Source organism: Salvelinus sp. IW2-2015, unplaced genomic scaffold, assembly GCF_002910315.2.
Source record: "Salvelinus sp. IW2-2015 unplaced genomic scaffold, ASM291031v2 Un_scaffold2824, whole genome shotgun sequence".
Taxonomy (NCBI): domain Eukaryota; kingdom Metazoa; phylum Chordata; class Actinopteri; order Salmoniformes; family Salmonidae; genus Salvelinus; species Salvelinus sp. IW2-2015.
The window spans coordinates 46,525-58,275 of NW_019944124.1; the positions used below are offsets into that span (position 1 = coordinate 46,525).

Here is an 11,751-nt window from a genome sequence, read left to right on the forward strand (position 1 = left end):
TCTGATGGGGTACGACAGTTGAACTAAACTCATTAAATTAATAAGTTATATTCTACAAGAATCAATGGGTTTATATCATTAAAGGAACGTTCCACAGCTTGCTCCACAACTCCACAGCAGTTGTTACACACAAACCTCTCCGGCCACGTTGCGTGCAAAATAAATGCCCACTACTGTACATGTCAATCAATCATTTCACCCAACCACTCGCGTACATGAACTAGCGTCTGTGTAGCCAAGCGCTAAAATAGAACTTGGTTTATTTGAGATGCTCCACCCACTGCAAGACCCCCCTTATTGGATATCAGGAAATACAAGACCAAGTCCCCTCCTTATTGGATACCAGGAAGATACAAGACCAAGTCTCCTCCTTATTGGATACCAGGAGATACAAGACCAAGTCCTCCAAGTCCCCTCCTTATTGGATACCAGGAAGATACAGACCAAGTCCCCTCCTATTGGATACCAGGAAGATACAAGCCCAAGTCCCCTCCTTATTGGAATCAGGAATAAGCCGACCAAGTCCCCTCCTTATTGGATACCAGGAAGATACAAGACACGTCCCTCCTTATTGGATACCAGGAAGATACAAGACAAGTCCCTCCTTATTGGATACCAGGAAGATACAAGCCCAAGTCCCCTCCTTATTGGATACCAGGAAGATACAAGACCAAGTCCCTCCTTATTGGATACCAGGAAGATACAAGCCAAGTCCCCTCCTTATTGGATATCAGGAAGATACAAGACCAAGTCCCCTCCTTATTGGATCACAGGAAAGATACCAAGGAAAAAAACCAAGTCCCCTCCTTATTGGATACCAGGAAGATACAAGCCCAAGTCCCCTCCTTATTGGATACCAGGAAGATACAAGCCCAAGTCCCTCCTTATTGGATACCAGGAAGATACAAGCCCAAGTCCCCTCCTTATTGGATACCAGGAAGATACAAGCCCAAGTCCCCTCCTTATTGATACCAGAAGATACAAGCCAAGTCCCCTCCTTATGGATACCAGGAAGATACAAGACCAAGTCCCTCCTTATTGGATACCAGGAAGATACAAGCCCAAGTCCCCTCCTTTATTGGATACCAGGAAGATACAAGCCCAAGTCCCCTCCTTTTGGATTATCAGGAAGATACAAGACCAAGTCCCCTCCTTATTGGATACCAGGAAGATACAAGCCCAAGTCCCTTCCTTATTTGTATTTATTTATTGGAACCAGGAGAATGAGGGTAGGGCTGCCTTATTATCGACTCTCAACCAATCATGCTATTTTGTTTGTTTTTTCGCGTTGTTCATAACTTGTTTTGTACATAATGTTGCTGCTTCCGTCTCTTGTGACTGAAAAGAGCTTCTGGACATCAGAACTGGGATTATTCACCTCAAATTGAACGAGGAGTTCTTCTTCAATGAGTCGGACGCAATGGACATACTGCAGACACCAGACCAGGCCCTGATCCCCGTGATTTACTGGAGAAGGAAACAGAGATTTTGAGGCAAAAGATCAGGGTGCCTTGCGAGGATCAGGCGATGAGTGGTTAATTTGCCCTTGCCTTCTGTTCTGTTAGCTAACATTCAATCGCTGGAAAATAAATGGGACAAACTGAAAGCACGTATATCCTACCAACGGGACATTAAAAACTATAATATCTTATGTTTCACCGAGTCGTGGCTGAACGACGACGTTAAGAACATACAGCTGGCGGGTTATACACTATCGGCAAGGCAACAGTAGCCTCTGGTAAAACCCGGGGCGGGGGCCTATGCATTTATGTAAACAACAGCTGGCGGGTTATACACTATCGGCAAGGCAACAGTAGCCTTTGGTAAAACCCGGGGCGGGGGCCTATGCATTTATGTAAACAACAGCTGCTGCAGTGAGTGAATATAAACCCTTGGTCATACCCCATTCTACTTTAGTATTACATTTAATATGTTTTTAAACACAGATACCCTTTGAAAAAATGATTGCACATTATTACAGTTCATCCAGAGGATCATCAACCTGGATGAAGCCTCTGTACTGACCATCAGGAGATAGATATTCCTCATCGTGGATGAAACCTTGTGGTGACCATCAGGAGATAGATATTCCTCATCAACGTGGATGAAGCCTCTGTACTGACCATCAGGAGATAGATATTCCTCATCAACGTGGATGAAACCTCTGTGGTGACCATCAGGAGATAGATATTCCTCATCAACGTGGATGAAACCTCTGTGGTGCCATCAGGAGATATATATCCTCATCAACTGGATAAGCCTCTGTACTGACCGTCAGGAGATAGATATTCCTTATCAACGTGGATGAAACCTCTAGTACTGACCATCAGGAGATAGATATTCCTCATCAACCTGGATAAAGCCTCTGTGGTGACCATCAGGAGATGATATTCTCATCAACCTGGATAAAGCCTCTGTGGTGACCATCAGGAGATGATATTCCTCATCACCTGGATAAAGCCTCTGTAGTGACCATCAGGAGATATTATTCCTCATACCTGGATAAAGCCTCTGTACTGCCATCAGGAGATAGATATTCCTCATCAACCTGGATTAACCCTCTGTGCTGACCATCAGGAGATAGATATTCCTCATCAACCTGGATAAAGCCTCTGTGGTGACCATCAGGAGATAGATATTCCTCATCAACCTGGATAAGCCTCTGTGGTGACCATCAGGAGATAGATATTCCTCATCAACCTGGATAAGCCTCTGTACTGACCATCAGGAGATAGATATTCCTCATCAACGTGGATAAAGCCTCTGTGTGACCATCAGGAGATAGATATTCCTCATCAACCTGGATAAACCTCTGTACTGACCATCAGGAGATAGATATTCCTCATCAACTGGATAAGCTCTGTAGTGACATCAGGAGATAGATATTCCTCATCACCATGGATAAGCTTCTGTAGTGACCATCAGGAGATAGATTTCTCATCAACCTGGATAAAGCTTCTGTAGTGACCATCAGGAGATAGATATTCCATCAACTGGATATAGCTTCTGTAGTGACCATCAGGAGATAGATATTCCTCATCAACCTGGATAAAGCTTTGTAGTGACATCAGGAGATAGATATTCCTCATCAACCTGGATAAAGCTTCTGTAGTGACCATCAGGAGATAGATATTCCTCATCAACCTGGATATAGCTTTCTGTAGTGACCATCAGGAGATAGATATTCCTCATCAACCTGGATAAAGCTTTGTAGTGACCATCAGGAGATAGATATCTCATCACCTGGATGAACCCTCTGTATGACCATCAGGAGATAGATATTCCTCATCACCTGGATAAAGCCTCTGTAGTGACCATCAGGAGATAGATATTCCTCATCAACTGGATAAAGCCTCTGTCTGACCATCAGGAGATAGATATCCTCATCAACCTGGATAAAGCCTCTGTATGACCATCAGGGATAGATATCCTCATCAACCTGGATAAAGCCTCTGTAGTGACCATCAGGAGATAGATATTCCTCATCAACCTGGATAAGCCTCTGTAGTGACATCAGGAGATGATATTCCTCATCAACCTGGATAACCTCTAGTACTGACCATCAGGATATAGATATTCATAACCTGGATAAGCCTACTCGGAGATACATTCCTACAACCTGATAGCCTCGATATATTGTGAGCACACCAGCACCAATATGCATTTTCAAGTCAGTGTTACAATACTTTTCTCTACGTTACCAGCTAGGCTATGTCAATGCTACACTTTCTCTACGTACCAGCTAGGCTATGTCAATGCTACCACTTTTCTCTACGTTACCAGCTAGGCTATGTCAATGCTACCACTTTTCTCTACGTTACAGCTAGGCTATGTCATGCTACCACTTTTCTCTACTTCCAGCTAGGCTATGTCAATGCTACACTTTCTCTACGTTACAGCTAGGCTATGTCAATGCTACACTTTTCTCTACGTTACCAGCTAGGCTTTGTCAATGCTCACTTGTTTACGTTACAGCCCCCCCCCCCCTAGGCTATGTCAATGCTACCACTTTTCTCTACGTTACCAGCTACGCTATGTCAATGCTCCACTTTTCTCTACGTTCCAGCTACGCTATGTCATTGCTACCACTTTTTCTCTACGTTACCAGCTAGGCTATGTCAATGCTACCATTTTCTCTACGTTACCAGCTAGGCTATGTAATGCTACCATTTTCTCTACGTTACAGCTAGGCTATGTCATGCTCCACTTTTCTCTACGTTACCAGCTAGGCTATGTCAATGCTACCACTTTTCTCTACGTTACCAGCTAGGCTATGTCAATGCTACCACTTTTCTCTAACGTTACAGCTACGGCTATGTCAATGCTACCACTTTTCTCTACGTTACGCAGCTAGGCATATGTCAATGCTACACTTTTCTCTACGTTACCAGCTAGGCTATGTCAATGCTACCACTTTTTCTCTACGTTACCACGCTAGGCTATGTCAATGCTAACTTTCTCTACGTTACAGCTAGGCTATGTCAATGCTACACTTTTCTCTACGTTACCAGCTAGGCTATGTCAATGCTACCACTTTTCTCTACGTTACCAGCTAGGCTATGTCAATGCTACCACTTTTCTCTACGTTCCCAGCTAGGCTATGTCAATGCTACACTTTTCTCTACGTTACCAGCTAGGCTATGTCAATGCTACCACTTTTCTCGTACCGATGATCAAGCACCATTCCTCACCCGCTAGGCTTAGCTATGTCAATGCTACCACTTTTCTCTACGTTACCAGCTAGGCTATGTCAATGCTACCACTTTTCTCTACGTTACCAGCTAGGCTATGTCAATGCGCTAGCTCTAGATGTAAAGAAACTAGGCAGATCTCTAAGTTAAGTAACGATAGCAGAAGAGAAAAATGTTCCCCCGCATTCGAGGGGAGGACCTCGCTCCTCTCTGAAGCTCGTTGTAGTTTTTTTTTAAACGTGGTTACCCCCAAATATGCCACTGATGGTAAAATCCGGATATAACAAAGAATACCTAGCTTTTGATCTACAGTCCTGGACAACAATGTTGAGGTCAAAAATGGCCATAGAGTTCCTTTTTATTTTAAGTCCAAAAATGGATGTAGCAACTGCAGATTCTAGCTTTTTTWAATTTATTACTCATTACCCTTTGACCTTCAGCTCTCATGTTAAGTTAGTTAGTTATGATTTAGTATATTTAACCCAAACTATTGTCCTCATCCACACAGGAGACAGTTCCAACTACCACCACTCTGAGACTACTGAGGAGAGTCTCCCTGCAGCCGTAGAGCATAAACAGCAACACCATAAACAGCATCACAGCTGTCACAGAAGAGCCCACCCCTGCCCTGTGTGTGGAAAGGAGTTTCCCATTGCATACAAGCTACAAGTCCATATGAGAATCCACACTGGAGAGAAGCCTTACTCCTGCTCTGTGTGTGGGAAGAGCTTCGCCCAGAAGGGGAGCCTGACGCTCCACCAGATCGTTCACACCGGAGAGAAACCTTACTCCTGCCCCGACTGCGGGAACACCTTCTCCCAGATGATCAGGTGTGGTTGTTGTTATCAGCGTAGACCAGTGTCGTATTAATTAGTGCACAAAACGTTTTGCAAAGGAAAGCGAAAACAAGCGTTTCTTATTGAACAACTACAGGTCATCCCTTCTCTGTTACGGCCGTGTGCATCCTTTGGGTTCCTAGTGAATACAACCCTGGTCCGTCCTTTTTAGCCTTTCTAGCTCAGGGGTTCCGCTAGCGGAACACCCACAACATTCCACTGAAAAGGCAGCGTGAGAAATTCAAAAATATTTTTTTAATAAATATTTTACTTTCACACATTAACAAGTCCAATACAGCAAATGAAAGATAAACATCTTGTTAATCTACCCATGGCGTCCGATTTCAAAAATGATTTACAGTGAAAGCACAACATATGATTATGTTAGGTCAGAGCCAAGTCACAAACACACACAGACATTTTTTCAGCCAACAATAGGAGTTAGAAAAAGCAGAAATATAGTTAAAAAGAATCACTAACCTTTGAGTATCTTCATCAGATGACAGTCATAGGACATCATGTTATACATGTATTGTGTGTTTTGTTCGATAATGTGCATATATATATATATATATATATATTATAAAACAAATCTCAGTTTACATTGGCGCGTTACGTGCAGTAATGTTTTGATTCCAAAACATCCGGTGATTTTGCAGAAATACTCATAATAAACTGATAAAAGATGCAAGTGTTATTCACAGAATTAAAGATAAACTTATCCTCTATGCAACCGCTGTGTCAGATATAAAATAAAATAAAAAACTGAAAATAAATAATCTGAGAACGGCGCTCAGAGCACAATCCAGCCAAAGAAATTGCCGCCATTTTGGCGTCAACAGAAGCTACAAAACACTATAAATATTCACTTACCTTCGAATAACTTCATCAGAAGGCACTCCCAGGATTCCCAGTTCGACAATAAATGACTGATTTGTTCCATAAAGCCCATCATTTAGCCACTTGTTGTTAGCGCACAAGCAATCCCTCCAGACCAAAACTCAAAAAGTTCCGTTACAGGTCGTAGAAACAAGTCAAATGATGTATGCAATCCATATTTAGGATATTTTTTACATTAATCATCAATAAGGATCCAACCGGAGAATTTCATTGTCTGAAGAAAGAGCATTGGAACGAGAGCACTCTCTCTCGTGAGCGCGCACAATGAGACTGAGAATTTCTGCAGACCACTCAGTAAAATAGCTCCTATGAGCCCCTCTTTATAGTAGAATCTAAAGACGGTGACATCTAGTGGAAGCCCTAGGAAGTGTTTGCTCATCCATAACTAAAAGGGATATCATTTGGCACTGTTTTGAAAATCGAGTTCTCACTTCCTGTTTGGATTTCTTCTCAGGTTTTGTCTGCCATATGAGTTTTGTTATACTTACAGACATAATTCAAACAGTTTTAGAAACTTCAGAGTGTTTTCTATCCAATGGGAATAATAATATGCATGTATTACCTTCTGGGACATAGTAGGAGGAAATTCAGTTTGGGCACGCAATTTGTCCAAAGTGAAATGCTGCCCCCTGTCCCGAAGACGTTTTAAGTGTATGCATGTATGTATGTATGCATGTATGTATGTATGGTAGTATGTATATGGACAGTGGGGCAAAAGTATTTAGTCAGCCACCAATTGTGCAAGTTCTCCCACTTAAAAAGATGAGAGAGGCCTGTAATTTTCATCATAGGTACACTTCAACTATGACATACAAAATTAGAAAAAAAATCCAGAAAATCACATTGTAGGATTTTTAATGAATTTATTTGCAAATTATGGTGGAAAATAAGTATTTGGTCAATAACAAAAGATTATATATATATATATATATATATATATGTATGTGTGTGTGTATTTAGTTTGGCATATGCCATTTGCATGCTCATGGAGTTCATTGGTTCGTTTTGACTGGCTGCTATGTGGGTGTAATAAAACTTGAACTACATATAACTAACTTGTAACTTATATTTATAATTGATCAGCCTGAAGAGACACCAACTGCTGCACACGGGAGAGAGACCGTACCGCTGCTCCGAGTGTGGGAGAAGCTACACCCAGCAGAGAAACCTGAGGTGTAAACTATGCTTTTTATTTATAAATTCTAAGGTTTATAGGGTCATTTCAAGTAGTCAGAAGTGTTTTTTTATTTAAATTAAAATGTTTTAATCTATTTTGATCTTATCTTAGGGCCCACCAGCTGAAGCACACAGCAGAGAGACTTCACCGCTGCTCTGTGTGTGGGAAGAGCTTCTTCACACCGTCAGGACTCAGGGATCACCAGAGGTTAGTATGGACTTGAATCGAKGATTTCACTATTTTTGTAATCTCTTTTTATTTGATGTTCCTTTATTAATCTCTTTTATTGCCTTCTGTTGTTTTTTTGATCTCCTATATTTCATTGTTAAGCGTTGTGATTTTAAATACACGTTAAATAAAGTTTGATTTGATTTAGGTCTCACACAGGAGAGAAACCATTCCTCTGCTCTGTGTGTGGGAAGAGCTTCTCACGGCCTGGTCTCCTGAGAGAACACCAGCAGACTCACACAGGAGATGGTGGACAGGTGGAGCGAAACCGCAGCAAGGTGTGAGACAATTATAGCCACGTCCCAAATCGCAATAGCCTGGGCCTTGGGAATAGGAAATAGGGAATAGGGTTCCATTTAAATTATGACTGACAGTGTTTCAAGAGGAGACGTCAATATTCTGTCATCTAGGGAACCTTCATAGGTAGTTAGGGCCAAGAACTTTGTTATTCCTATCTTGTTTTTTWWAAAATATATATATTTAATTAAATTTCCATTCTAGGACCCTGGTGACCGATCGAGCCCCAAACCCAAAGAGTCCCTTGGTAAAATTCTGGGACTGAAAAAGGGGAAGGAGGCGAGAGAAGAGGATGAGGAACTTGGTGGTTTGATTAATTCCGACGGAGAGGAAATTGGTCACGATTCTCTTTCTAGTAAGAGGCAGAATGATGACGATTTTTGATTGAGCTCTTCATTGTTGAAGGATGCGTCCCAAAAATGGCACCCAATTCCCTACATAGCACTACTTCTGACCAGAGCCCTTTAGGGAATAGGGTGCCATTTGGGACGCAGCCTGTGTGTGTTAGTTAGTCGGTCAGCTAGTGTTAGCATAACGGCTAAGTATTTGTTTAACCTGCTCTACACTTTTGCCCATAGGGCTCTATGTCGGGAATAGGGTGCCATTTGGGACGCAGTCTGTGTGTGTTAGTCGGTCGGTCAGCTAGTGTTAGCATAACGGCTAAGTATTTGTTTAACCTGCTCTACACTTTTGCCCATAGGGCTCTATGTCGGGGATAGGGAGTCATTTGGGGACGCAGATCCATTGTTTAACCTCTCCACTTCTCCACACAGGAAAAAGCCCTGTCCCAGTTTTTGTTAGCAGTGAGATTCCCTCGACATCAGCAGAACCTGAACAACACCAACAAATCCAGGAGAAACGGTGCAGAACCAAGAAGCCTCACCTCTGCTCGGTGTGTGGAAAGGAGTTCCCTAAACCATCGAAGCTAGTTGCACATCTCCGCACACACAGTGGAGAGAAACCCTTCCGCTGCTCCGTGTGCGGTAGAGGTTTCTCCACAGGGGGTATCACCCTACAGAGACACCTTCTGACACACACAGGGGAGAAACCTTACCACTGCTCTGTCTGTGGGAAGAGGTTCATCCAGCGAGGGAATCTGTTAAAACACCAGAAGGTACACACCGGAGAGAAACCTTACTCCTGCTCCGTGTGTGGACGGAGTTTCCCTCGATTTGAGCGTCTGAAGGACCACCAGCGGACACATACAGGAGAGAAACCTCAATCTTGCGATGTCTGTGGAATGAGGTTTTCCTACGCGTCCTCCCTCAAGGTCCTTTACCCATTACTACCACACTTCCCTACATTGTTTTTTTTATCACTCAAATCTCATTTTATTTGTCACATGCTTTGTAAACAACAGGTGTAGACAACAGGTGTAGACAACAGGTGTAGACTAGATACACAAWGAGTAACGATAACTTGGCTATATAAGCACAATGAGTAACGATAACTTGGCCAGTACCGAGTCCATGTGCAGGGTTACGAGGTAATTGAGGTAGATATGTACATGTAACTAGGAATAAAGAGTAACAAACTATTTATTAGTCTTATGTCTTGGGGGGGTAGAAGCTGTTCAAGGTCCTGTTGGTTCCTGGTGCATCGGTACCGCTTGCCGTGCATTAGCACAGAGAGCAGGCTTTCTGCCTGGTATAGAGGTCCTGGATGGCTGGGAGCTTGGCCCCAGTGATGTACTGGGCCTTACGCACTACCTCTGTAGTGCCTTGCAGTCAGATGCCAAGCAGTTGCCATACCAGGCAGTGATGCAACCAGTCAGGATACTCTCGATGGTGCAGCTGTAAAACCTTTTTGAGGATCTGAGGACCCATTCCAAATCTTRTCAGCCTCCTGAGGGGGAAGAGGCGTTGTCGTGCCCTCTTCACGAATGTGTTCTGTGTTTGGACCATGATAGAGCCTTAGTGATGTGGACACCGAGGAACTTGAAGCTCTCAACCTGCTCCACTACAGCTCCATAGATTGTGAATGGGGGAGTGTTCAGCCTTCCGTTTCCTTTAGTCCACTGTCAGCGCCTTTGTCATGCTGACATTGAGGGAGAGGTTGTGGTCCTGGCACCACACTGCCAGGTCTCTGYCCTCCTCCCCTATAGGCTGTCTCATTGTCGTCGGTGATCAGGCCTACCACCGTCATGTTGTCAGCAAACTTAATGATGGTGTTGGAGTCGTGCACGGCCAAGCAGTCGTGGGTGACCAGGGAATACAGGAGGGGACTGAGCACACACACCTGAGGGGCCCCCGTGTATATATATATACGTAAGTATATATTACAGACTGGCTCAGGGAGAGATTGAAAATGTAAGTGAAGACACTTGCCAGCTGGTCAGCACATGCTCTGAGTATGCATCCTGGTAATCTGTCTGGCCCTGTGGGCATAGTGAATATTAACCTGTTTAATGGTCTTACTCACATCGGCTACAGAGAGTGTGTTCACAGAGTCGTCCGGAACAGCCGGTGCACTCATGCAAGGTTCACTGTTGCTTGCCTTGAAGTGAGCATAGAAAGCATTTAGCTCGTCTGGTAGGCTCGCGTCACTGGGTAGCTCTCGGCTGTGCTTCCCTTTGTAATCTGTGATAGTTTGCAAGCCCTGTCACATCCGTTGTGTGTCAGAGCCAATGTATGAGGATTCGATCTTAGTCCTGTATTGATGCTTTGCCTGTTTGAGGGTTCATCGGAGGGCGTAGCAAAATTTCTTATAAGCTTCCGGATTAGAGTCCCGCTCCTTYAAAGCGACAGCTCTAGCCTTTAGCTCAGTGCAGATGTTGCCTGTAATCACTGGCAGCAGAGAACTGGAAGGAAAGGCGGCKAAATGAGGTGTTGGCTTTGGGGATGATCAGTGAGATATACCTGCTGGAACGTGTGCTACGGGTGGGTGTAATCCTCAATCCTGGAACATATTCCAGTCTGTGCTGAGGAGAAACAGTCCTGTAGCTTAGCATCCACTTCATCGGACCACTTCCGTATTGAGCGAATCACTGGTACTTCCTGTTTGAGTTTTTGCTTGTAAGCAGGAATCAGGAGGATAGAGTTCTGGTCAGATTTGCCAAATGGAGGGCGAGGGAGATATTTGAATGCGTTCTGTGTGTGGAGTAAAGGTGATGGTAGAAATGAGGTAAAACAGATTTCAGTTTCCCTGCATTTAAAATCACCGGCCACTAGGAGCGCCGCCTCTGGATGAGCATTTTTCGTTTTCTTGTTTATGGTCCTATATTGGTAAATAGTGTGGTCTACAGCTTGTCATGAGGTGTTCTAACTCGGGCGAGCAGAACTTTAACTTTAGAGATTGAGCAACCAGCGTTTGTTAAGAGACACACACCTCCCCTTTTGAGCTTACCTGACGCTGCCGTTCTGTCCTGCTAGCATAGAAAAACAGCTAGTGTATATAATAGGCCAGTTCTTCCCCTGTCCAGGGTTTGGTTGTGAGCTGCTGTTAGCTAGATAATCCATATCTTTGTTCAGCCACGACTCAAACATCGTATTCCAGTTCTTCAGGTCCCGTTGATATGATAGTCTCGAAATGGAGCTCATCCAGTTTGTTCTCCAGTGTTACACGTTCGCCAATATAACGGAGGGTAGGGGCGGATTGTCACCGACGTAGTTCACTAGTTTAT

General features: G+C 43.6%; 1 protein-coding gene across 3 annotated transcripts in view; it reads left to right on the forward strand.

Moving 5' to 3' along the window:
- Positions 1–11,751, forward strand: part of LOC112074807 (zinc finger protein 585A) — a 31,226-nt gene that overhangs the window by 8,590 nt on the left and 10,885 nt on the right. For all 3 annotated transcript variants that reach the window (XM_070440681.1, XM_070440682.1, XM_070440683.1), the window contains exons 6-11: positions 5,200–5,521; positions 7,511–7,600; positions 7,716–7,811; positions 7,981–8,110; positions 8,334–8,484; positions 8,903–9,399. In XM_070440681.1, the coding sequence (XP_070296782.1) occupies positions 5,200–5,521; positions 7,511–7,600; positions 7,716–7,811; positions 7,981–8,110; positions 8,334–8,484; positions 8,903–9,399 (1,286 nt within the window). The remainder of the gene's footprint in view (positions 1–5,199; positions 5,522–7,510; positions 7,601–7,715; positions 7,812–7,980; positions 8,111–8,333; positions 8,485–8,902; positions 9,400–11,751) is intronic.